We start from the raw sequence: 27,324 nt of genomic DNA, 5'->3' as shown, positions 1-27,324 counted from the left end.
TAGTAGAAGAAACAAGACACCAGGAAAACACAGTAATTACAATTTATTACAATAAATATAACACTAAAAGTATGCCCAAGGGGACTTCCCTGGTGGCACAGTGGTTAAGAATCCACCTGCCAATGCACGAGACAAGGGTTTGATCTCTGGTCCGGGAAGATCCCACATGCCGCGGAGCAGCTAAGCCTGTGTGCCACAACTACTGAGCCCGTGTGCCACAACTAATGAAGTCTGTGCACCTAGAGCCCATGCTCTGAAACAAGAGAAGCCACCCCAGTGAGAAGCCTGCGCACCCCAAGAAGAGTAGCCCCAGCTCGTGGCAACTAGAGGAAGTCCGCGCGCAGCAACGAAGACGCAACGCAGCCAAAAATAGCCAAAAATAAATAAATAAATTTATTTAAAAAAAAAAAAAGTATGCCCAAAGTCCAGAGACAGCATGCAAGACACGGTACTAAGCTCCGTGGGTGGTGGTGTCAATCCCAAGAAAATCTTCACAGAGAGCTTGGGGTTTAAAGACAAGACTGCAAGAACGAATAAGCCGTTTCATTTACACTTCCCTTTATATAACATATATAGCTGTATACCTATACTGAACAGCAAAGTGTTGCCCACTGTTTATTTTCCTGAGTCACCCCAACTGTTATAAACTGCTATTACAAAGAGATGTGTGCTATATACTATATGCAACCCTTTGGGGTCTAAGAGTACTGTACACATTCAGGTGCTCAACAAATCTATGCTATTTAGTAAGAAGCAGTTCGAGGTTGTGGCAAGAACTACTAGCCTAGGTTGTGCCAGTAACTATCAATCTGTGGGCGAAAAACATACCCTCTCTGGCCTTCAGTTTTCTGGCTGCAGAGAATAAGATGTTTTCAAGATGTTATAGAATGTAAGAGACAAATATTACACATATTTTTCCCTGGGAACGCCATTTATTCATTCTCTCCTGGGATCCGATTTCACCTGAGAGCGCGCGCGAGACAGAGGGAGAGAGGTGGCTATATATGTGGATATGCGGATAGCTCGGCTCTAAACAAACGAGCAGATCAGCTGCAGCCTGCCCGCACCGCATTGTGGTTAGCTGCGCGGTGGGTGCCCAGCTTCCCCGCGCCGTCTTCCCAGGGACACTGTGCTGCTGGCCGGGCTCGGGACCAGGATCCGGAGGCAGAGCTGCGCGGGGCAGTCTCAGCGCGGGGCGGCCCTCCGCCCACGTGGTGCGGCTCCACGGCCATCTTTGTGCGGGGCTGCGCTTCCGCCCGCTCGCGCTGCAGCCGGGACTCGGCAGTGGGTGGGCTGGCGATGGAGCGGTGGTTGCGCTCCCAGCTTCGGTTGTGGCTGCTGTTGCTACTCCTGCCCCCGGTGCCGGGCCGCCAGAAGGAGTCAGGTGGGCTCCGGACAGGGCCGAGCCCACCGCTGGGGCTCGGGTCTGGCCCGGTCCCGAGGCGCTCTCCCGCGCCCCTCGCTCCCCGTTGCGGCCGGCGCCACGCTTGTGCTGTGGTCGCTGCGGGGCAGAGCTGGGCAGGGGGCACGGGGGCATCTTGGAGCGGAGAGTGCGTTTAGGTGTCTGGCGGTGCTTCTCCTGCCCAGGACCCTGGAGAGTAACCCATCCTCCGGAATTGAGTGATAGAGGGGAGGGGAGGGCCATGCCCCTGTTTACCCACAGAGGGTATAGCCCACGCTCGGCTACCCTGCGCCTCCCTAACACACTGGGGGATAATTCGTGTGTGTGTGTGCGTGTGTGTGTGTGTGTGTAGTGTTCTTAGTCCATTGCCAAAAGAGATGAAGGGAAGGTTAATAATGCCTGGGGCTTTTAATCGATCCTCTTTGTGGGGCTCAGTTTGATTAGTAAAAGTTGGGAATCCGTGTCACCAGTTTATTCATAACCTTCTGAGTGTCAAGCGTGGAATTTTTCCCATTTCTTGGATACCTGGCAGCCCGAGTAAAGGGGCAGACTTGATCTGAGTGCAGGAGAACTGTAGAATGAATCCTTCCTGGAGGTTCATTTCCACCAGTGGGAGGAGAAGAGGGTGTCTAAAAGTTTTGACCTTCTGTTGGTTCTGCCTGCCTGCTGCTAGTGAATAAGAGTGCTCAGGGATATTTTGTTAACCTTCATTTACTTCACTTTTTGAAGGTTCAAAATGGAAAGTATTTATTGACCAAATTAACAGGGCTTTGGAGATTTATGAACCATGTTCAAGTCAAAACTGCAGCTGCTACCATGGGTGAGTTCTTTTCTTTGACGGGTCTTTAAGAATTTAGATCTTGTCAGGAGGAAATTCCCTAAAATCCCCAAGAGACCTTGGTTGCAGTGGTCAGAGAGCCAAGCATGTTTTGAGAGCAGACAGGGTCCTTGAGGTGGTTTTCTTATTTCTGGGGGATAAAAATACCCTGGGAGAGGAGAGGCCCAGGTGCCTGTTAGCTCCTTGTGGGAATTAGTACATGTACTTGTCTGCTTTCTCCCCTGGACTGAAAGCTTCTTGAGGTCAAGACCTATGTCTTATATTCACTGTCATATTCCTGGTGCTGGCTCTCAGTAAGTACTCAATAAATACTGTTGAAGGAATGAACATACATTTAAATGAATCGAATCATAAGTTTCTTGTTGGTTATCTTTAATGTATGCAAATTAGGGATGGAGTGTGTTACGGTAGAAAGATTACTTTGAAATCAGCCTTGGGTTCTAGTCCCAGATCCAAGACACTTCACTTCTCTAGGTTTCAGATTCCTCATCAGCTGAATAACAGGGTCCTTTAACTCCTCATTATGTTATGCTGTGATTCCTCAAAAAATTCACCTGATGTGTGTGATACTTAACTGAAAACTTGCTATGTACTGAACTTGAAAGGGGATTCAAAATAGTGTAATTTCTGGTTACTCCTGTCAGTCATACATACTGCTAGAGTATGCAGGGTGGTAGGGGCCAAACAGACTAGAACATGGGACTCAAACAGTGTCAGGCTGTAAGGCGTAAACCATATCTTCTGTGGGATTCAGAGAAGGGGAGGTCAGTGGGACTGCGGTGACTGGGAGGACGTGGGTGTGGCATGAGTAGTGAAGGAGGAATATGCATCAGGCCAAGGAGGGGCAATCCAGATGGAGGGAGGTAGAAGAGATATTGACTTGCTTTTTCCTTTTTGTGGCTTTGTCGTTGTTGATATTTTAGATCACCTAAGGTGCTTCCAGGAAAGAGGTTGCTCATTCCTGCCCTCTATTCTTTCCCATAGCTTACTGTGTTCTCTAATACTAAGCCTAGACCCACAGATAGGAAGTAGGTGGAATGGTATGATTCTCTTGTTCTGCCTTCCTTGATGATTCCCATTCTTTCCCAGTGTCATAGAAGAGGATCTGACCCCTTTCCGAGGAGGTATCTCCAGGAAGATGATGGCGGAGGTAGTCAGACGGAAGCTAGGGACCCACTATCAGGTCATTAACAGCAGATTATACCGAGAAAATGACTGCATGTTCCCCTCAAGGTAAGAGCTGTGAGGTACATATATCTTCTGATCTTATTGCACAAGGGCTTACTTGATACTACTCTTATAGAGAGTCCAATGAAAGGGACTTACAGGTAAACCCTTCCTCACATTTCAGAAGGACTACAAAATAGTGACAAACTCTTCTGCTTGCCTGGGAATTTTTCTTGCCAACCTCTCTTCTCCTATCTCCTATATCAAAGCCTGTCTCCTCTCTCTTTGTAAGGCTGGGGCACATCACTGATTGTGCTGGCTGTGACTCTGCCCTTTCTCCTTCCTCAGTTATAGTAGCTTCAGGACACAGGCTGATGAGACCCAGCATGAGTGAGCTGGGCTGAAGGAGGAGGAGAAGCGTTGACTGATTGTCTGTCAGGGGCCAACTACTATTCTAGATACCAAGTATTCAAAGGAAGGTGGTGGAAAAGCAAGAGAAATAACTGGTGCTGCAGATTACGCAGGCTCCACTGGCCAGGACTTTAGATGTGAGAGCTGAAGTTACATATCAGTGGGCTGAGGGCTGGCGGGGAGGAGGGAGGGTCACAGACTAAGCCTGCAAGTTGGCTTTAGGCAGCATTATGTACAACAAGTGATAAACCTTCCTCTTAGGAGTCTTTTTTTTTTTTCCGGCCATGCCACTCGGCTGACCAGGGATCAAACCCGGGGCCTCGGCAGTGAGAGCACAGAGTCCTAACCACTGGTCCACCAGGGAATTTCCAGGAGTCTTTTAAAAAAAAAAACCACACAAAACCTCTACTCTTTATAAAATTACAAAGTACAAAACCCAGAAGGCAGGATATTCCCTTACTAAGATCTTTTTTCTAAATGATGTTATGTCATTACAAGTAAAATAAATGAGCAGTATTGTAAAAAACATGCATCCATTTGGTCATAAGGATTTATATTATTTGTTCGTAATAACAACTTTATTATAAATTAGTATATTTTCACTGTAATGTAAAATACGTAAAAACAATAACAACAACAAAAAAATTAAGATCATTTAATATCCCACAGTCTGAGGTAATCACAATTTTGGTTATCAAGTGTCAGGGGCAAATAAGGTGGTAGTGGGGAAAATCACTGAGGTATTTTAAATAGAGATTTGTTTCATTACTTGGAACAATAATAGAGACTTTAACTACAAATTATGAGCATAGAGGAATTTGTAATTTCTACAAATGAGAAAGAAAATATGAATATAGACATTGTTGGGCTTTGAAAGCTTTTCCAATGTTTAATAGTTAGCTGAACAATCTCCAGATCAAATTAAGTAGTACTCTCAAAGTTTCTGAAAGGCACATGGTTCTTATTCCAGACCCCAGAGCTTTTCGGTCAGAATCATGAGCTCTTAGAAATATTAAGAGAGCACAGGACCTTTCACTGACAATGAAAGGTCCTAATGTGTTGAAAGTTCCCTATTCCAACTATTAATACATATACAACTAAGGAAAATAGAGTTAAACAAAAGAGAAATAAAATGAAATATTCAGAACCAGTGTCCTTAATGAAATGGACACAGTTGTGTAATATCTCAGACTCTCATCTGGCCAAAAGTAGTATCTTTCTAGGTCTAGATACTTTTACTTCACCCAGTTTGAGAAATATCTATGACAGTTAAAGTATTCAGTTCTGAACAAAAGAAAATGTAAACTCAGCATTTCAAGGATGAGCTGAGAGATTTTGCTGAGGAACTGGAGCACCATCTAATTAACACTGGAGGGAGTTCCCTGGTGGCCTAGTGGTTAGGATTCTGGGCTTTCACTGCCAAGGCCTGGGTTCAATTCCTGGTCGGGGAACTGAGATCCCTCAAGCCATGTGGCATGGCAAAAAAAAAAAAACCGGAAATAAACAAACAAACAAAAAAACCACTGGAGTCACATCATTTCAAAGATAGAGAATAATGGTATTATTTAAATAATAGCTTTAGTGAAGTATGGTTGACATAAACTGCACATATTTAAAGTGTACAATTTGATAAGTATATATATATAACCAAAATAACATATCTCTCACTACCAAAAGTTGCCTTGTGCCTCTTTGCAATCCCTCTCTCCCCCTTTCCCCGCCATGCCTTCCTCCCACCCCTGTCCTCAAGCATCCACTGATCTACTTTCTCTCATTATAGATTATTTCCTAGAGTTTTATATAAATAGAATTGTACAGTATGTGAGAGAATGCTATTTTAAAAGCTGAATGGGAAAGAAAATAAATGTTTCAGCTGTTACATGTAAATGTACTGCAGTAATACATTTTTTTAAAAACTTTTTAACGAGTAATTTTTTTCAGTATCAAAGGAGTGTTACATGGATAAACAACAAGGTCCTACTGTATAGCACAGGGAACTATATTCAATATCCTGTGATAAACCATAATGGAAAAGAATATTAAAACAGTTTCTATATGTGTGTAACTGAGTCACTTTGCTGCTGCACAGTAGAGATTGGCACAGCATTGTAAATCAACTATACTTCAGTAAAAAAAATTAATATTGGGTCTTTGGATATATGAATAGGGTGTATCTTTCCATTTACTTACATCTTTAATTACTCTCTCCATTGTTTCATAGATTTTAGTATGTAGGTCTTGAATGTCTCTTGTCAAAATAATCACAGGGTATTACATATTTTTGATGTTATTGTAAATAGTACTTTATTAATTTCATTTTCTATGTGACCATTGTTAGTGTATAAAATATGCTACATTTCTAAATTCATTTACTAGTTGTAATAGGTTTTGGCTAGATTACTTAAAATTTTCTACATAGATGATCATGGATCTACAAATAAAGTCAGTTTAAAATTTTCTCTTCCCATTATATATCTTTAATATTCTTGCTTTATTGCATTTGCTCATATTTCCAGTAAAGTGTTCAAAAGAAAAGAAAAAAAAGGAGTGTTACATGCACATGGTAAAATATTTGTATAACTCAAAAGTATGTACAATGAAAAGGAAGTTTCTCTACCACCTTACACCCCCCTCCACCAGACCACTAGTCCCTGAGTCCTCCTCTCAAGAGACAACTACAATTACCAGTTTCTTTTACATCCTGCCAGAAATAATCTCTGCATATACAGTTATTTGGATTCATCAACAAACTAGAACATGCTATATCTTCTGTTCTGCAACTTTCTTTTCCTTTCCTTGTAACAGTAGATTTTGAAATTGTTCCATAGGAGTACATGGAGAACTCTTCTTAGCTGCATAAAAACCCATTGTATGGATTTCTTTATTGAGTCGTCTGTCAATGGACACTTAAATTTTTCCCCACCACTCCCCTTTAATTTTTTTTTTTTTTTTTTTTTGACTGTGTTGGGTCTTCTTCGTTGCTGTGCACGGGCTTTCACTAGTTGCAGTGAGCGGGGGCTACTCTTCATTGTGGTGCGTGGGCTTCTCACTGCGGTGGCTTCTCTTGTTGCGGAGCACAGGCTCTAGGTGTGCGGGCTTCAGTAGTTGCAGCACACAGGCTCAGTGGTTGCGACACGCGGGCCCTAGAGCACGTGGGCTTCAGTAGTTGTGGTGCTTGGCCTCAGTAGTTGGGGTGCGCAGGTTCAGTAGTTGTGGCTCGCAGGCTCTAGAGCTCAGGCTCAGTAGTCATGGTGCACGGGCTTAGTTACTCCACGGCATGTGGGATCTTCCCGGACCAGGGCTCGAACCAGTGTCCCGTGCATTGGCAGGTGGATTCTTAACTGCTGCGCCACCAGGGAGGTCCTCCCCTTTAATTTTTGACTAATGTAAACAATGATGCTGTAAACATCCTTGAACTTAGACCTTTGAACACTCATGTGAATATATCTTCAGGCTAAACTCCTAAAAGTAAAATTAATTGGCCAATTAATGTGTTTTTAAAATCTTGATAAATAGAAGCAAATTGTCCTCCAAAGAGGTTGTGCCTGTTTACACTTTCACCAGCCTTGTATCATGTGCTCAGAATAGACCTCACACTCTCACTATGTATTATCAGACTCTTTGATCTTTGACAATCTGATTGATGAAAACTGGCATCTAGCTTCACTAGATTTTTTCTTTTGTCATGGTGATACTTAATTTTTTTATTGAAATATACTTGACATATAACATTGTATAAATTTAAGATGTATAACATGTTAATCTGATACATTTATTTTCATATGATTGCTATTGTAGTGATAATTAGCACCTCTATCATGTTACATAATTATTCTCTTTTATAGTAGTGGGAATGATTAAGTTCTAGTCTCTTAGCAAGTTTGGTCATTATAATACCATTTTGTTGTCTATAGTCAGTACACTGTGTGTTAGATCTCTAGGGCTTATTTACTGCTCATTGCAAGTTTGTACCCTTAAACAACATCTGTCCTTTCCCCCCATTCCTCAGCCTCTGTTAAGCACTTTCTCTGTTTTTATAAGTTTGGCTTTGGGGGCATTTCCTTATAGTAGTACAGTTGACCATCTTTTCTTATGTTTATGAACTATTGATATTTTTTGTAGTTATCACCCTGTGTATAAATCAATATTTTAAATCACTCATTTTCATGCTGCCAGAAAATTTTGGTCAGGCCTTGGAATGTTGCCCCCCGGTATAGTGCTGGTCAGGACCTCAAAGGATGGGGCAGAAAAGTTAGCTGTCAGTGTATACTCACTTTTTTTCTAGAAATCCTTTGAGAATTCCCAGGAAGTCTATTCTGAAAGCAATATTACAGTCTTTGTGATTATATACATGGCACTCTTTCTGGCTTGCAAAACTGATTTTGATAGTGTTCTGTATTCAGGTTGAAGGTAGTGAAAGGTTTCCTATCCTTCCTCATAAACTATGAGACTTAGTTACGGTGGAAATAAAAATAATGTCTTTGTGAGATGCAAAGCCCAAGGGACACAATTAGAAAATCAGCTTTTCCAGTTCCTATCAAAATTTGTATCTTGCTTACTAATTAAACGATTCCATGTAGGAGAAATAAAGAAATGCTGGGAATGAAAAGACGAGAGGAAATGGTAGGAGTAGCAATAACACTCCCTTGAAACTTAGGATGATCTAGTCGGAAAATTTTATTAAGTATTGTTAAGCTGGAGCAGCTTAGCTGGAAAAGATAACTGGCACCATATGGAAGAGTGGAGTAGTCCCTTCAGGAGCATTGCTCTCAGGACACTTTGCAGGAGGCTGATGATCTGAACACTGGCTTGTCTTGCTTTGAAAGTGTAAGCGGGACCCTGCCTTGTCCGAGAGCAGGCACTGCTCTGGTGAAGTTGTGGTATTTCTGGTTGACAGGTGTAGTGGTGTTGAACACTTTATTTTGGAAGTTATTGGGCGCCTCCCTGACATGGAGATGGTGATCAATGTACGAGATTATCCTCAGGTTCCTAAATGGATGGAGCCTGCCATTCCAGTCTTCTCCTTCAGTAAGGTAAGTATAGGAAGAGCCGTATGAGGGGATGGAGGGTGGTCCTCTAGCATATAAGCAGGAGATGGCTGTCTGTGGCAGAGTCTGATGGGTGATGGTGAGGATGAGGCCTGAGGTCCAAAAGTGGGTCTGTGTCCCTGTTAGCTTCACAGTCATTGAACGATAAGACTGAGCAGATGGGGTTGAGGACCCACAAGTGATGTGAGTAAGGTTGCTTGTGTCTATAGGGCTAGGGATGGAGGGTAGGGAATGAGAGAGGCCTGAGGAACCTCTAGGACATTGGAGGTGGGATTCAGAGATCCTACAGAGCGTGGGAGAGAGTGGCCCAAGAAAACTCATGGGCTTGGAGTTAGGGAAAACCTGCATTCAAAAAAAATATTTGTTGAGCTTCTACAATGTATGTGTCAACCATAGTATTAGGTATCGTCTGTCCGGCCACTGTATCCCAGGGTCCCAGCCTGGCTAACAGTGAGACTGAAGGTGCTAGATAACTTCACACAGTTTGCACCCAAGCAATGCAGTGAGGGGGTATGCCTGCAATACCCAAGAGGGATATGTGAGGGGGTGATCTTTGGGTCTAGTTATGGAGAGATAGGAGTACTAGGACACACTTGTGGGCTTGGAGAACTTGGGACAGTGAATATCTTAGTGCTCAGGTTCTTGTACATGGTGTATTAGCAGGAATGGGCCTTCATTCCCTAGAGACTAAATATGAAAGCTTTTGGGGGCAGGGATGGGGGCAGGCTAGAAAAGAGTGGATGGGAGATTCTATGGAAGAAGAGTGGGTTTAGGAAAACCCTCTGAACTTTGAGAAAATAACTCCATTTCTGATTTGGTGTCTCCAAAGCAGAGGAACTTTTTATCCCCACTTTTTCTTTATCACAGTTTACTTTCTCTCTAGACTTGTTTATTTCCTGTGTTGCAAGTGGGCTGAGGCCACATTTGTGTTGCATTTCCCATGGTTTAGCCTCATTTCTCAAAAGTGCTTGGTCCCGTTATTTCTCATGAAGCCCTCTCAGAAGAACAGATAGAGGCTCCCATGTAAGTCAGTAAGGACTTTGTGTTTATTACTTATCTGTTTTTTCTGTGAATAATAAGTATGACCATCAGTATACTAACTTTCCTTTCATCTTTAATTCCCTCCCTTTTTTTTTTTTGAACCAGTGACTCTTAGTTTGCAAGGGAGGGATTTTAGTCTGTCAGCTTTATAATAAATGTGCAGTTTCTTTTGAGCAGCTGTTATGCCTGAGGTGCTTGATAAATCACATACCATTTTTTAAATATTTGAAAGAAGGCAAACAGCATATTGCATATGTAGTGCCAATGGAAGAAACAGTAGAATTAGAGGCTTATCAGTGACCAGAATTTTAAGAGAAGTAACCATGTAAAGGGAACAAATGGTTTCAAACTTTTTTCAAAAGATGTGGGATAACACCCCTCCCCCCCATTCTGCCCATCACTACTTTTGACCCTGATCAAAAAAGAAAAATAACCAAAAAATAACTCAGAATTTATTGACCAACCAATGTGAGCTCAGCAGTGCCACAGTAATAGGTAATACTAACACTTATTGAGTATTCACTTTGTGTCAGACACTGTTCTAAGTTTTTTACATGTACTAACTCATTTAATATTCAAAACAAGCCTATTAGATAGATAATATTATTGATATTATTATTTATCCAGTTATAAAGGTAAGGAAACTGAAGCATAGAAAGATTAAGTAACTTGCCTAGAGTTGGAAAGAGGTGGAGTCAGATGATCTTTCTCAAGAGCCCACACTCTCAACCATTGCACTATATTTCCTAATTCTTGCTCCTAAAAGACCTATCTAGGAAATAACTAAGAACTGGTAAGACAGTATACACTCCAAGTGTAGTATCAGTTAAAAGATGAGACAACTATGTGATCATTCAGAATTGGGTATATTATTTCCTTAAACTAAAAACTCCAACAGTGTATGTCCTCTAGAAAAACAGAACTTTGGGGAACTGGAAAAGTTGACCTTTAGTGTGATTTCGTATTCTGGGATTCAGTCAGCCCATGAATTTTAACCCATGGCCACTTTTGCCTTTTAGCATCTAGAGTCTAGACTTCGCAGACTAGGGAAAATATATCTTTGACAATATAACACTGGGGCAAGGCCTTTTCCAGATCCCGTGGCATGAATGCAGTTTGCTGCTTCTTCTATTGCTCTGAGACTGACTTAGAATAACCTCTCTGTTTCTGTTGAAGACATCAGAGTACCATGATATCATGTATCCTGCTTGGACATTTTGGGAAGGAGGACCCGCTGTTTGGCCAATATATCCTACTGGTCTTGGACGGTGGGACCTCTTCAGAGAAGACCTGGTAAAGTAGGTCCTTTAGAGAGGTTTTATTTATCCCTCTTTGTGGGTCGTCTTGAAGTAAACAGTAAAGTATAAAAAATTAATTTTGTTTAAAAGGACTAACTTTTAAGCTAAAAATGAAAGACAAAAAACTATAGCATAAGCAATTTTGTATGAGTATAAAAATATTTACGTATCCATAGAAAAAGAGCAAAAGAACCTACCCTAAAGTGTCAGCAATGCTTCTGTGAGAGGGATTCTAGAAGCCTCTTCTTCTTTAAAGTTTTCTGTACTGTTAAGGTTCTCTAAATAAGAGTGAGTTACTTTGATAAGTAGGAAACAATGAATGACCATACTGTGGGGAAGGATAGAAAATTACTTGGAAACACATAAATGTACTTTATAATTAAGAGCTAAGTCCTTCAGGCAGGGATGGTGTGGGCATAAATGTCCCATAGGTATCTCAAGTACAAGCTTATTCCAAATACTCTCTGATTCACAATTGAAACCTGCCTTGGCCTGTTGACTGTATCCTGCCATTATTTCAGAATTTAGATTGTCCAGGTCATCAAGCTGTAGGTATTTCTTACCTAGCTACATTTTACATGAATGATTCTAACAACATTGGTACCTAATGAGCAAAATTCTAGAAACACAGCCTTTCTAGGTATTCTCTCAGATGTAGGGAAAGCAATAGTTTAATTCAACTTCATTTTCACAAATATCTATCACCTATACTAAGTGTGGCTGGAGATTTAAATGAGATGAAGAGAAAGTCCCTTCTCTGGAGAAGCATATAAGGCCACAGTCCTCAGTGGCAGCTAGAGCCACTGGGTAAAGAAACAAGTTTATTATTCAGTAGGTATAATTAGGAAGTTATTTTTTAAGATAACTTGGTCTCATACTTCATAGAACGGGACCTGGAAATTGTTCTTGTCCAACTCCTTCTTTCAGGGAGGAGGGAATTCAGGCTCAGAGAGGTTAAGTGACTTGGTCAAGGAACCAATTTAGGCCTGAAGTCTAGGTTTCCAAGTGCGTTATTCTCTCCACTTGACTAGTTAATATTTCCTATGTTCTCCAGACATTGAGACCATCATTTCTTACTTAGCATTTCATTTTGAACATAATTTTGAGAGAGGGAAAAGTAAAAATGTCTTTAACATTTTTTTCTCCAAGTTATTCCTGACTTTAGTTTTCTAATCCTTTTTTTGTTTTTTCAGGTTCTTGCAAATACCCTTTTCACACTCTTCTGTCTTTTTGTAGCTCTTTTCCCACCTGCTGTACATCTACTTTGTTTTTAAAATCATTGTAAAAACAATTTTTTTCTGAATATGAAACCTTTACACGCTCATAAAAATTTATAAATGTGTCCAACCTAGGCAACTTTTTCCCCGCTTATTGGTGTCTTAGAAATCTTTCCATGTCAGTACATATAAAATGACCTCATTATTTTAAACAGTTGCATGGTATTCCATCGGATAGTAATTTAATTTATTGTGTCCTTTGATGGATATGTAGGCTGCATGTGTAATATATGCATAATTTCTTGTTTTCTGGACTATTTGAGAATATGCTGCATACCTTATGACCCTGTACCCCTTAATACTTTTGTGCATATTTCCTAAGAGCAAGAGTGTTCTCTTTTATAACCACATTGCAATTGTCAATTACAGAAAACAATATTAATTTAATACTTAGTTGTCCCAATAATGTCCCATAAGGCACAGTCCCCCTCCAGTACAGGAACCAATCCAGCATCATGTGTTGTATTTAGTCCTCACGTCTCTTTAATCCTTAATCTGCAGTAGCTCTTCAGTCTGTCTTTGTCTTTCGTGATTCTGACATTTTGAAGAATACAGGCCACTGAACATTTTTGATACAGTGACCCTGATCATTTTTAATAGAATGTTCTTCAGGTTGGTTTTGTCTATTTCCTCCTGATTAGATTCAGTTTATGCATTGCTGGCTCAGATACTTACATAAGTGATTTTGTGTGCATCCACCTCTCATTAGAGATGTTAATTTTGATCACCTGGTCAAGGTATTCTATCAGGTTCCTCTACTGTGTAGTTACCGCCCTTGTAAACTAATAAGGAATTTTTAGGGAGATAGCATATGTTTTAAAATCTAATCTTAAGTGAATTTGTTTTCCTTTTGATACCTTCCCCTTTTATTCTTCAATTGAATCTATTCATGATTATAGAATTGCAATTTTATTTTTTAGAGCCCTCCATTCAGAATCTCTAGCCCCATGATTTCATTTCTCACCTTGAAACTTTAGTAATCTGCTTGCTTATCTGCACTGATGTCTGCCTGGCATTTTCCTATTTTTATAAACTTTTGGGAGTTTATCCCCATTGACTTACTTTTCACTCTGTGGAAGAATTCAGTGTCCCTGTGGATTTAAAGAATTCACTCTATGGTCAGCGGAGGGGTGGGGTTATAAAAGAGGGCTGGGGCAGCACCAAGCTGTGGTGGCCACTGTTAGTGCCTGCCGGGAGACAGAGGTCCTAACATGGGTCATTTGAGGGGTGGGTAGGTGGGTAGGAAGAATGAGGGAGAGAAAAAACAGAGATGATACTCGGTTCAAGTCTGTGTATGCAGCTTTCCCCAGGGACCAAGGAAATTTATACTCAAAATTTCAGTATAAATTGATACATTTTTTGTTGGGTAGTTTGGCAGTATATATGAAAATGTAAAATGTGTGTATCCTTTGACCCAGCAATTTTACTTCAAGAATTTATCCTAAGAAGATAATTAGACAAGCATGCAAAGATGTGTGTACAAGGATATTCACTTCAGTGTTGTTTCTTAAAGAAAAAAGTTTAAAACTACCTGAAAGCCCACTAATAAGGAATGAAGTGAATTACGACATGGTTATAAAATGGAATACTGTGCATGAATGGAAAGTAAAGGTAGCATAGGACTTAAAAACAGGGACTCTGGGTTCAAACCCTGGCTCTTATTAGCTGTGTGACTCTGGACAAATTGCTTAACCTCTCAAGGGCCTCAACTATAAAGTAGGGTTAATGAAACCCACCTTGTAAGCTCATGAGAATGAGTTTATATATTTATATAGCACTTAGAACACTGCCTGGAACATGGTAAGTGCTATATAGGTGTTGGCTCTTATTATTATCTATAATATGTCCTAATAAGAATGTTAGCTAGCAGCATGCATGGTATGATCTCTGTTATATAGAGCAAGGTTTTTCAGTCTTGGTACTCTTGATGTTTGGGGCTAGATCATTCTTTGTTGTAGGGGGCTGTCCTGTGCATTGTAGGTTGTTTAGCAGTATCCCTGGCCTTTGCTCACTGACGCCAGTAGCAATCCCCTAGTAGTGACAATCAAAAAATATCTTTATATATGGCCAAATATCCCCTTGGGTAGAGGGGCAAAATCACCCCCAACTGAGAACCACTGATGTGGAGAGATGATTGGAAGGAAGTTCTTCACTGAAACGTTAAATTGTTAAAAGTAGCTATCTGTGGGTGGGGAGATTCCAGATGATTTTTTTTTACTATTAGAATTTTATATAATGAGTATATACTATTTTTTTCATTAAAAATAAAAAAACAGAAAAAATCGTAAAACAAAAAACCCCATTGCTATAGTGTTTATATTTTGGTGGGAGGGAATATGAGACAGAGAAATAGTTGGACTGGAGAATCAGGTAAAGATGATCCAGCAAGAAAGGATAGAAGATAAGCCAGGAAAATAGGGAGCCGTCGTCTCACCTGAGAGAAAATGGGTAATGGGACACTATTTGAATCTGAAAAGTATCTCTACCTGAAAAGTTTATGTCCTAAGTCTCCCCATTACAGCAAGTAGCTCACCAATCCCTCATTAACTCCAGTTCAGTCCAAGCCCCTCCTTTTTCAGAGGAAGCCGCTACACAAACTTCTGTGAAGGGTTCCTACAAAGTAAGTTAAGAATGACGCATCTGTGGATTAGCAGTTTCCGCAAGGAAGGCTGGCTGTGGTAATGGGCACTGAGACCTGAGTTTCAGGGACTTTGTCTTTATGGAGCACTAAGTACAGTTTTGGGGATACCAGGTGCTTTGCAAAATCAGACTAAATCTGATGATAACGCCTATGCATCTAAAACATGAAGTCAGGAAGTGATTTGTTTCCTTGCCCTTAATTCAGTTTCTGATATTTTCTGCAGTTGTCTTTGCCTGTTAATTTTATCAATAGACTCTAATTGAAGTGGGGAAGAAATCCTCATTGTACTGAATTAAATAGCCCTAAACATGTCACTTAGTTTGGGGAACTTTTCTTTCAATGTTGTTAACTTATTTACCAAACCGTAGATTTGCAGATATTGCTTGCTAGCATCTCCATAGGAATGAAGTAATAACAAAAGGGAACATAATGTTATTTCGAGCTTTTCCTTTTGAGTAGCCTGGATCAGACTGATTTAAAAATGTAAAGATCTCAACTAATCTTCAGAAGTGGTTCAAAGACATCCTTATATAGTTAAGGAAGAAACATAGAAACTAATGAAATCTATTTTTAGGTCAGCAGCACAGTGGCCATGGAAAAAGAAAAATTCCACAGCATATTTCCGAGGATCAAGGTGATTATACTTTCTGACGTTTTACAAAAATATCCTTCCAGTTAATGTGCAAAATATAAGTAATTTTGAGGGTGTGAGGAACCCTAGTTTAAAGAGAAAGCTAACTAAGAAATAAACATAGAATCACAGAATTTTAGACTAGAGAAGAACTCAAATTATTTGCCCAAATCACTCTAAGTTGAACTGAAATCCAAAGAAGTAAAGTTCATCTGTCCAGTCATTCAACAGACATTTACAAAGTGCCACGAGTGTGATGAGCTTTGACTATATATAATGCTGAACAGAACAGTGAGTTGTCCTCTTGCCTGAGAGATTACAGTTTCCTAGGAATAGCTTATGATCGTGCCCACAGTCACTCTGCCACTTAATGGCAGAGCGGGAACCATCACCAGCTCTTCTGACTGCCTTTTTCATCAGACCATGTGGTTGCCAAATAGTGGTGGAAGCACAGACTGAGACTGGTGAAAATGGAGAGGGAAGCAGGGAAGGAAGGGAGGAAGAGGGAAAGAGAAAAGGTTGGGGAAGGACCCTGTCCATGTTGTTCAGCTCCATATCCCCGGTGCTAAGAACAGTACCCACCACATAGATGCAGAATGAGTATCTGTTGGACAGATGAATACAAAAGAGAATGTGAAGGGAGAGAGTTTTGCAGTTTTCTCAGAGCATCCTTGTCTGAGGTCACAGCCTCTCTTCACTCGCAGTGGACTTCGGCCCAACAACAACTGCTTACGCTTCCTTATCAACCTCTCTGGTTCTCAGATCTTCAGATCACAGATTCTTAACTTGGGACCTATGTGTGGACTTCAGGGGTTTTAGGGATTCCTTGAAATTATATGGGGATATGTGCATTTTTCTAGAGAGGGGGGTCCACAGTTCTCATCAGATTCTCAGGGGGTCCATGACCCCTCAAATGTCAAGACCATCTGCTACTAGGACCATAACTAGGACTTTTTCTACATGCAGTTTTCAGGTGTTTGAGCCCTTCAGTTTTCTTTTTAATTTAAATATTATACTGGATTTTACAGAGCACACCCCACAAAGGTCACGTAGCTATTTTGGTGAGTGGTGATTACCTAGTCACACAGCTATGAGTACCAGTGATTAGAGGTTACATGAATCTTCTAAAGGGGAAATAATTCCCTGGGATGTGGCTATAGTGCCCAGAACAACATAATCCTAAAGACTAGAATGCAAGCAAAGAAGGGCCAAATACTCCCCTTCCCTGAAGGGTAAAGTGGAGAACAGCCCAGGACCTCCTAGTTGCTGTAGGATCTAGTATCCCCCTCCTCTTCTATTAAAGTAACCAATGAATTGTCCATCTGTGTGTATAGTGTTTTCATTGGGTCCGATTACTGCTTACCTTTCAGAGATTGGGAACAGTATTATGGTGTAGGACACATAGTTTTATGTCATGTGTTTCTTTTATAGGACAAGTCCAGAACGAGATCCTCTCATTCTTCTATCTCGGAAAAGTCCAAAACTTGTTGATGCAGAATACACCAAAAACCAGGCCTGGAAATCTATGAAAGTAATCACCAATCATCTGACTAGAACTACAGCAGTGAACATTCTCACTCAAAGAACATTGCCACCTGGGTAGAATTTCAGATTAGGTTTCCTCTCAGTGGTGGGATGAATATAGAGAAAGTTCCATGGACTAAAATTAGCATATATGGAAATTATTCTTTTTCAAACTCACATTGCTTTTCTGGCCCATATTATGACTTGTATTTTATACAATTTTGAAGGTTTAAACAGAGGTCACAAACTTTTTATGTAAAGTACCAGATGGTAAATGTTTTAGGCTTTGCAGATTCTAGAGTCTGGGTTGTAGTTACTCAGCTCTGCCATTGCAGTGTGAAAACAGCCGTAGACAATATGTAAACGAATGAGCATGGCTGTGTTCCAACGAAACTTTATTTATGGCACTGAAATTTGAATTTCATGTAATTTTCCTGTGTCATAAAATATTCTCTTTTGGATTTTTTTCTAACCATTTGCAAGGTAAAAATAATCTTAGTTTATGGGTTGTGTACAAAAATAAGCAGTGGGCTGGATCTGGCCTGTGGGCTGTATGTTTGCCAACCCCTGGTTTAAACCAGTGGTTCTCAACCCTGACTATACAATCCAACCAGAGAACTTAAAAATGAATAGAATGAATCAGAATCTCTGGAAATGGCATATAGGCATCTTCATTTGTTTAAAACTCCCCAAGTGATTCTAAGGTGAAAGCAATGACTGGCTTCTTTGGTTTGAAGTCCATCTCTATCCTCTTAACTCTTTCTTGCCTTATTCAAAGAACTTTAAGCCCTAAATGTCCTCATCTGAAATTTCCATATACCATATGAGGATGATATGAGAAAAATGTTTAAACTTCTTGTCAGAAAAACTAAGTAAAAACTAAGAAATACTAAGTAAAGCTGCATGTATTTATTATGTGACTGCTTAATTCAAACAGGAGCAAATGCAGTATAAGAAACTTTGTTAAAAAATAAAAATATGAAAAATGTAGCCATTCAGCCCAGCATCTACTATGGGAGGCTGCAAAAGCAAACAAGACTTGTTCCCCTCATCAAGTTTACCCTCTGCTAAGGTGGCTGGAATACAGATGGGGGTCTCAAACTCCGATACCCCCAGGGGCTGCAGTAGTGAGCAGAAGAGAGTGCTGAAGGTCCGGTCATTGCTGCCCAGGGGAATAGGAGCTCGCTTTACCAAATCTTCCTTTTTTTTCCCCAAGAAAAGTTGGAAATCTGGGTTTTTGTTAAGAAATATCCTACCACCTATAAATGTTGGCAGTGGTTAGAATATTTATTTTTAAGTACTTTGTGAGCTCAACAAAATTTGTGTGTGGGCTACACCGCTAAGCCCATCAGCCACCATTTGTAACCTCCTGTGCAGTATGATTTACACAGAGTGAAATGTACTGCAGGCCATGACCTCTGAGTTCAGGGGATTCACATGGTTCCACGGGAGCTTAAACCCTAAAATCAGACAGAACCAGGTTGAAACCCGAGCTCTTCTATTTAGGGCCATGCGGCCCTGAGCAAGCCTCCCAACTTCTCAAAGCCTTGGCTGCTTCATCTATAAAGTGGGATAATCATGCCTCCTGAGTCTGTTTATTATAAGACTTAAATGAGGTCATGTTGATGAAATGTCTAGCAATGCTTACTGCACAGTGGTCTTCAATAAATGCTCCTACTCCTAGTATTAATAACTTCCTTTTCACTGAAAGGATACCTTGGGAAAGCCAGCTGCTAAGGATGTCCATCTTGTGGATCACTGCAAATACAAGTAAGACTTCCAGAACTCCTGACTCTCCTAGTTTCCCTATTGCTTTTGGAATAGCTTCACTTTGGGTGAGAGTTTTAATACTAGGGTCCAGCCGGGGTTTGTGAAAGTCACATTAATTCACTTAGCTATTATTTTCTCAGAGTCTGCTGTGCACAAGGCTCTGAACTAGGTTCTGTGGGAACTGTGGAGACATAAAATGTGGTCCCTGCTTCCAAAGAGCTTGCGTGCTTATAATCAAAGCGATGGGATTCCTTCTCTCCACACCCCGCCCAGCCAAGAGCTGAAGTTAGATCAAGTATTTATTAGGTTATTAAAAACAATTTACGGTCCAACATGAATAAAGCATATGTAACTAATGTATTATATTTAAATGCCAGGACTAAGGATTATATGCACCGGTAAAACCAGGTCAGGAGGAGGGCAGTGGGGGGATTCAGAGAGATGAATGCTGATTATACTGCACAGTGGGAACTGTAGGGTAGAAGCAGCTCTGGTTGGAGACAGGGGTACATGCATGAGAAATGCTGAAAAGAAAGTTCTTTTCTAAGTTAGCTTTTTTCCAGGGGGCATTTCGTTGAACACTGATTAGGTATGCCTGGTGTCTTCTCCAGATTTCATAAGAGGGAATAGGGAACAGGGCATGCCTTTGACCAGGTAGGGTACCCTATGGGAAAAACAAGGCTTTGGGAGGCCATGATGAGTTCCAGACTTTAGGCCTAGAAAAACTTGTAGCAAAGGGTGAGGTACTGTTTCCATCTGAGCCTTGTATCCGCTGTACCCAGCACCCAGCTGCTGGCCCTATCTGTCTCTCCCTGGAGAAAGTATCCCTCTTTTCCCCCTCACCCTGATATTCCCAGGAACAACCTCTAACCCCTGGAACAAAAAGGAGTTTATAGAAACTTCACAGGGACATGCTGATGTGTCCTTGAAGACTGAAAATGGAAAAAGAAAGGAGGGGGGTAATAAAAGGAAAGAAGGGGAAGAAGGAGTAAGAAAAAAAGGTCATATTTGTGCAAGTAGGCATATAGTTTCAAGTATATTTTGCTCTTTCTTTTCCAGGTATCTGTTTAATTTTCGGGGTGTAGCTGCAAGTTTCCGGTTAAAACACCTCTTTCTTTGTGGTTCACTTGTTTTCCATGTCGGTGACGAGTGGCTGGAATTCTTCTATCCACAGCTGAAGCCGTGGGTTCACTATATCCCAGTCAAAACAGATCTCTCCGACGTTCAGTAAGCAGCTCTCCCCCAAGCAGAGTTTCCGATGACTCCCGCAATCTGCCTCTAAGTCCCCAGCCATTTAAGACATTTACTCCTGATGACTTTTTCCATTGAAAGCTTTTTTTTTTTCTTATTTGGTTCTCAAAGATAGTATTGCATTATTATCCAACTAGGCTGAGTGGGATTTAATTTTTTAAAGTTCTCTAATGCTGATTCAAAATGTAACATTCAGACAGTATGCAGTGAAAAAGCTCTAATCTCTCAAAGACTAGAGATATGGGTATTCAGTTGTGTTATATTGTCAAAAGGACTTTCAGATACAGCATGAAAATTGACCTCAGTGAAACTGAGGCAAATTTCCTCTCATGATGGAAGGGGCTAGGATGAGGAATGGAGAAGGGCCAGAAATGTAAGCTCAGTGCCCTCTTCTGGGGGCCAGAGCAAGAAACAGGAGGAGAATTTTTTCTTTACTATTGATTTTTGATGTGTATCATTGAACATTTCTCTATTTTTCCAAATATGTTCCGGAACTACAAGAGATTGTCTTTCGCCTATGTGTGAGATATTTGTTGCTGCTGTTGTTGTTGTTATTTTGTTCCTGTGAGGACCTGATATCTTTGCTTTAAAAAAGACATAATTCACCATCCACATATCTAGAGATTAACGATAGACCTCAATCTATGATCTCTCTGACTTAGTACTAATGAGCTTGGTCTGTATTTCAGAGCCTAATAATTCTTTCCATTTTAGGGAGCTGTTGCAGTTTGTAAAAGCAAATGATGATGTAGCTCAAGAAATTGCTGAAAGGTAAGTTCTGTTCATTTTTCTTTTTCCACTTTACTTTATCATCCCCATTTTGCCTGAGCTAATGTCATAAGAATGCTGTTACCATGGTGATACCTGAATTTCAACCTCATTATACAGAGATGATCAGAATCAAAGCTGTCTTGGGGGAAAACACACATTCACATATGTCCCAAGCCCATCCTTTGTAGAGTTAGACTGAAATCTTTGAAGTCATTCAAGTACTGTTTCTGAGGATAGGCTGTTTACATATTTGTTTTTAAGAAAAAAAAAATCATGTCTAATTCCAAATGCGTGTGTGTGGATATGATGGCTATAGAGTTGGTTCTGAAGATCAGAGTTAATTTATATAAAGTACTCTGAACAGTGCTTGGCACAGGTAAACACTCAAATGTAAGCTACTAGTATTATTCAATGGTGTGCTTTAAATATTCTTGTTAATCTTGTCTCTAGGGGAAGCCAGTTTATTCTGAACCACTTGCAGATGGATGACATCACCTGTTACTGGGAGAACCTGTTGACTGAATACTCTAAATTCCTGTCTTATAATGTAACAAGAAGGAAAGGCTATGATCAGATTATTCCCAAAATTTTGAAAACTGAACTCTAGTAGTCATCATCGAGCCATAGTCCTCTCTATGGCAGCAGATCTCAGACATCCTGTGGTGAGAAGCTCACTGTGAGTGTGACACCTATACCTTGGATACTATTACCAAGCCAAATATCTGGTTTTCCTTATCATGCTGCACCAAGAGCAACTTTCGAGAAAGATCCAAAATGTGTTTAATATAGATATGAAGCAGCTCAACGCTTTGGCTGAATAAGGACCAGAAATCATGAGATGTGGGTTTTGAACCCGATTCCGCCTTTCATTTTCTTAGGACCAATCACAGCTTGTGCCTCAAATCATCCACATGTGTATGTCCCTCACTTTGGAACCGACTGTGCCCACGGGGTGATGCCCTTTGTCTCATTGTTTGGAGTAGAAAGTCAATCATGTGGAACTAGTACAACCCATCACCACAGCTCTGCAGTTATTCTACACTTGATTTCTGTCGCTATGTTTTAATGTAGAAAGCCCTTTAGGGTTTGTGAAAAATACTTGGGGATTATTTCCTAAAAGGTCTAAGGAAGCAGTAGTGTGCCATGCCATGATGTAGGAGCTCTCTTCTGTAAAAGCCTAAACTCTTTGGTACTCAGGAGATTTCTAAAAAGCCACGTAGAAGGGGGCCAATTGCATGAGCAATTTTTGCAATTGGATTTCAAGTTCCCTTTTTGTAACTTCACACCCTTCTTTATGCTCTCTTTCAAAAAAAAGAGATAAAAACCTCTTAATAAATTTAGGAAATGGTCCTTACTTTTTAGAGGAATTGTGCATAAACCAGCATCTCTTCCTCATTCTTCACACGCCCTTAATGTTTTTCCTCCTTGAGTTGGCAGTAGTCCATGCTTGCAGGGATCTCAAGGAGTCTTCATGTGTGAAATGGTGTTAAGTTGGGAGTTTAGAGCATTCAACTTTAGCACTTACTTATATAGGAGATGTTTGTTATAGTGCACATCCACGTTGGAGTGCTTCCTTTTCCCTTTTTGAAAAAGACACTTGGATAGTAGTTTAATCTCTCAGGCTGTTCTCCCTAACATAGTTGAAAATGAATAAAAAATTTTAGATTAAAACCCATATAGTCCATCCCTGGTGGCACAGTGGTTAAGAATCCGCCTGCTGGGGCTTCCCTGGTGGCACAGTGATTAAGAATCTGCCTGCTAATGCGGGGGACACGGGTTTGAGCCCTGGTCTGGGAAGATCCCACATGCCGCGGAGCAGCTGGGCCCGTGAGCCACAATTACTGAGCCTGCGCGTTTGGAGCCTGTGCTCCGCAACAAGAGAGGCCACGATAGTGAGAGGCCCACGCACCACGATGAAGAGTGGCCCCCGCTTGCCACAACTAGAGAAAGCCCTCGCACAGAAACGAAGACCCAACACAGCCATAAATAAAATAAATAAATTAATTAAATTAAATTAAAAAAAGAATCCGCCTGCCAATGCAGGGGACACGGGTTCAAGCCCTGGTCCAGGAAGATCCCACATGCTGCGGAGTAACTAAGCCCGTGCGCCACAACTGCTGAGCCCACGCTCTAGAGCCCATGAGCCACAGCTACTGAGCCCGTGTGCCACAGCTACTGAAGCCCGCGCACCTAGAGCCTGTGCTCCGCAACAAGAGAAGCCACCACAATGAGAAGCCTGTGCACCGCAATGAAGAGTAGCCCCCGCTCGCCACAATAGAGGAAGCCCGTGCGCAGCAATGAAGACCCAATGCAGCCAAAAAAAATCAATAAATTTATAAAACAAAAAGAAACAAACAAAAAAACCCATATAGTCCGATGACACAGAACCATCCTTGTCCCTTAGACCCAAACTTTCCACAGAGAAATCAACTCTTTTCCTTTGCCTTTTAAGAACTGTTTGGTATTAACTGGTTTCAAAATTAGTAAATGTGAGATTCAGTTATATAAAATCAGGAACTTTATTCCACTTGTGAAACGTGTTTGGCCTTTTAAACTCCTTTCACAAAATCGTAAGCCTACGGACCTTCTTAGAGGACCTTCTGGTAAGATCGTTGCATAGAATAAGGCAGGTGTTTAAAGTTGTATTTTTTTTGAGTATTAAAAACTCATGAGGACTGTGTCCTTAGGTGCTATAAGTCTGGCGATAAGCAGTCCAGATTTCTGAGTTGTACTGTGGTTTTGCCTTATCAATAGGAGGCCCTGGTAGACATTATTCTGTTTTAATTTTCTTCTCACTAAACTAGGAGCAAAATTTTCTGTCCTTTGGATTAGGAGCTGAAGGTGCATTTCCCTGGGAGTGTTTCCTACTTTGCTTCAAGATTCAGCTCAAGCATCATCTTCTTTCAGAATCCTTGTTTTCATTCCTCTAGGCAGTTAGAGGCTATCATAATACTTTGCTCATGCCTGTATTATATGGTATCACATTGCACTGTAGTTATTTGACTGTTTCTCCTACTGTTCTGTGAGCTTCTTCATGGGTGGGAATCATTTTTTACTTACCTGATTTCTCCATTATCCAGCACAGTGTCTCACACAGCACGATGCACAGAAGAATGTTGGAAGGATGGATGGATGGATGGATGGATGGATGGATGGATGGATGGATGGGGACAGCAGGCTTAACTAAATCCTATTTACAGACTGCCCAGCTGTTGACTTCAAGGGGGACTGGACAAGACTGTAAGAATTGGATCAATGCAAATTCTCACCTGCCCTTTGAAGAGTTAATAAGAACATCTTTGTATTTAAGTACAGCAAATGTTATTCAGATTTTACAGTTATTTGTTTACCTCTGTGTAGATGGTATGAAGATGGTGTGTAATGATATGTAAAATGTATGGTTTTGAAAATAATTTTTATCTCCATAACTTTTGAAGTTGTTGTTTGTTGTTAATACTATCTGGGTCTCAAACTTACCCTTTCTTCCTCAGAGAGCTAGAAGCCACACTTTTCTTCAAGGAAAGAAAATAATTGAATTTATTTGAGTGAAGTAGGATACTTGGATAACACAAGTAATGATTTTCCTTTATTTGGGGAGTATCATCTGTGTGATGTTGTCAGTGTGCCACCTTATTCTGCTGTTACATCAGGTTTTGCTAACAGAAAAGAAAAGAAACCACCTCTAGCTGGTTTAAGCAAAAGAACTTTTTAGAAGGATATGAGGGCATCTCCGAGTAGTTGGAAGGGTAGAAAGCAGAGCAGTTTCAGGAGTATCAACAAGGGTTTGGATAGTTTCTGGAGTGCCGCTGTGTGCAGTTCCAGAGACTGCCAGGCTCTGTCTCTCAGCCCAAAATTCCCAAGAGAAAAAAATTTAATGGGCTCCTTTGGGTCCGTTCTGAAGAGGATAGTTCCCTACCCTTTACCCCTGCACTGACTATGAACAAGAGCACACACAGATACATTAAAAAACCATCTTCTCATGCATCTAAAGATGCCTTCACTTAACGTAATCCTACTGCATCCCAAGGTAAGATGTTGTGGGTGAAGCAGAGGGGTACAATTACAAATCACTCATTTAATATTTATCAGATACTTCTTGAGCATTTACTGTGCACAAGCAGTGGGAGGTAAGAAAATGTTTACAACAGGCTCCCTAGCATGAAGGAGCTCTCTAGGTGAGATGATAAAGTAAAAATAATATGAGAGGCTTCATAGGCAGAAGGTGATTAAGGTGATATGAGGCCTTAATCATAAGGCCAATTATTCATAAAGACAATGTGGATTTGAAGTTTAGAGGGAGAAGAAATTTCTATCTGGTGCAGATGGAAACTTACTGGAGGTAAAACTGAGTTACACTTTGAGGGATGGTTAAATGAAGTGGTCCTTGGAGTTCTCAGAATTCATTCTCTTTACCTGTGGTAACAGTTTATGTCATATATAATATAATAAAATGTAATATATGTAGCAAGGGCAGTACCTGGTGAACCTAGCAGGGAAAGGGAACCTTCTGCCGCCTGGGAGAAAATTCATGATGGGGGGAGAAGCTACTGGGTTCTATGAGCAGAAATCAGCAAAAGGTCTGAGGGTAGAATAGTGGTGGTTCCAGGCACACTGTGCTGACTGCACTGAAATTTTCCCTAGATGCCTCTACTGTGGTGGCAAACGCACATCCTGGGGAGGAGTGAGCTAAATGTGAAAGGGTGGTCTGAGTGCACCACGTGACACCTTTTGGCTTAGTGTTGCTCTGAGACCCTTCAAAAAGGCAGACCACAGAGCATGGAGAGTATTTTCATAGTGGTAAAGGAAGGTAAGCCCCAGGGGCTTGGAGCAGCAGGAGAGTGGGAGGTTGACAGAGCAGTCGTCTGAGGAGCTGAGATGGAATAGCAGCAAAAGTGTGAGCGGGGCCTAGGGTCTGCAGACTTCTTGAGCGACCAGATGGCAAAGGGAACCTTACAAATGAGGCTTAGTTACCCAAATGAGAAGCCAGCTACGGAGTTAGCAAAATGTGCCCGTTAACATAACCTCATCTGTATCTGTAAAGTAGTGGGGGGACATTTGAGTTGTATATAAATGATTTCAGTAATAACTGCCCAACACTCCCACCCTCCAATTCAAAGTTCTCCTCATCGCAGAATGATTCTGGGGTCATCTTAAGCATTTAGATTTTCCACATGTAGACTAGACAGACTGGACAGCCATTTCCTTGGGCTTTCAGGCCTTGGGACTTTATCCTGGTGCCCACCTCCGCCTGTATGGGGTAGGCAGCAACCTGGAGCCAGAGCCAGGAGTCAGGGGATCTGAATTCTTTATTGGACAACCTATGTGCCAGCCATGATAGGTACTGGAAATAGATGAATATAAACGGTCTCTGACCTCAAAGTTAGTCTACTGAGACACATAGCAAATAAGAAATCATGATGCAATATAGTAAATGTTACGTTGCGAACTAAATCTAATCCTGTCTCCCAGACACCAGAGAGATCTTCCTGGCGCCGTGACTGACTCAGCTAGTCACTCTTATCAGTCACTTCCTGGGCCTTATCTATAGAATTCCAGCTATCAAATTCCAGAACTCTATTTACTGTATCCTACTAAAGAGTGTAACGATTTCTAATTACACCTAGAAAGGAATCAAGGATGGGTAGGGATTGGCAAAGAGAACATGTGACTATATTTGGTTGCTAGCAAAGATTAAGTGAATTACACAAACCAGTTTGAGAATATTTTAAATGCGTGCATTTTAATAAAACCTATACTTTGAAGCACATGTTAGTGGAGACTGAGTGACGGGAAATTATTGCTGGACTATCAAGCAAACGCCTGGTAGAAATTCCAGAAATTGTCCTGCCTTTCGAGAAACAGTAGGCATACGAACTAAGGGGAGTAAAACCCATCTTGTGAAGCCCAGGGCCTATTTCTTTAAAAAGTGTTCTGGAAATCTCGGGGAAACTGGCACCAAGACCCCTCTTCAATGCCTCGGTCCTTTCCGAAAACCAGAATGGACCCCACCCAGCCCGGGAGTCCGTGACAGGGTTAGCTGGGCTTGTATTTGCGCAAATTTGCCTTCCCCTTTCCGTACTCCACTTGTAGTGAACACTGCACTTTCTTCACCTACATGGGGTTTCTGCCGTTTTAAATACGCTAACCTACTTTACCTTCCAAACACGTCTCACCGCCTGCAAACTGCCCAACACCCCCGTTTTCTTGGCGCAGGAAGGCCAGGCAGAAGACGCCGGAGGCGGGGCCACAGGGCG

The 27,324-nt window shown here is 41.1% G+C and overlaps 1 protein-coding gene across 3 annotated transcripts; it reads left to right on the top strand.

Moving 5' to 3' along the window:
- The first annotated feature begins 1,231 nt into the window (after positions 1-1,231).
- On the top strand, positions 1,232-24,464 carry POGLUT1 (protein O-glucosyltransferase 1). 3 transcript variants are annotated; one of them, XM_036851122.1, is made up of 11 exons: positions 1,232-1,384; positions 2,132-2,222; positions 3,330-3,473; positions 8,716-8,851; positions 11,084-11,205; positions 15,698-15,757; positions 17,186-17,285; positions 18,990-19,048; positions 20,108-20,275; positions 21,014-21,070; positions 21,521-22,384. In XM_036851122.1, exons 1-11 carry the CDS (start codon positions 1,300-1,302, stop codon positions 21,675-21,677), a joined length of 1,179 nt encoding a protein of 392 aa, XP_036707017.1. In that variant the 5' UTR covers positions 1,232-1,299; the 3' UTR covers positions 21,678-22,384. The 3 variants fall into 3 exon arrangements, with proteins under 3 accessions (XP_036707017.1, XP_036707019.1, XP_036707018.1); XM_036851124.1 differs by lacking the exon at positions 8,716-8,851 and having other exon boundaries at positions 1,238-1,384; positions 11,084-11,200; positions 21,521-22,806; XM_036851123.1 differs by lacking the exons at positions 18,990-19,048; positions 20,108-20,275; positions 21,014-21,070; positions 21,521-22,384 and adding exons at positions 9,816-9,889; positions 24,151-24,464 and having other exon boundaries at positions 1,238-1,384; positions 11,084-11,200.
- Positions 24,465-27,324: the final 2,860 nt, after the last annotated feature.

Source organism: Balaenoptera musculus, chromosome 4, assembly GCF_009873245.2.
Source record: "Balaenoptera musculus isolate JJ_BM4_2016_0621 chromosome 4, mBalMus1.pri.v3, whole genome shotgun sequence".
Lineage (NCBI taxonomy): Eukaryota > Metazoa > Chordata > Mammalia > Artiodactyla > Balaenopteridae > Balaenoptera > Balaenoptera musculus.
The sequence above is the reverse complement of the archived record's forward strand: the minus strand, read 5'-3'. Positions and strand labels throughout refer to the sequence as shown.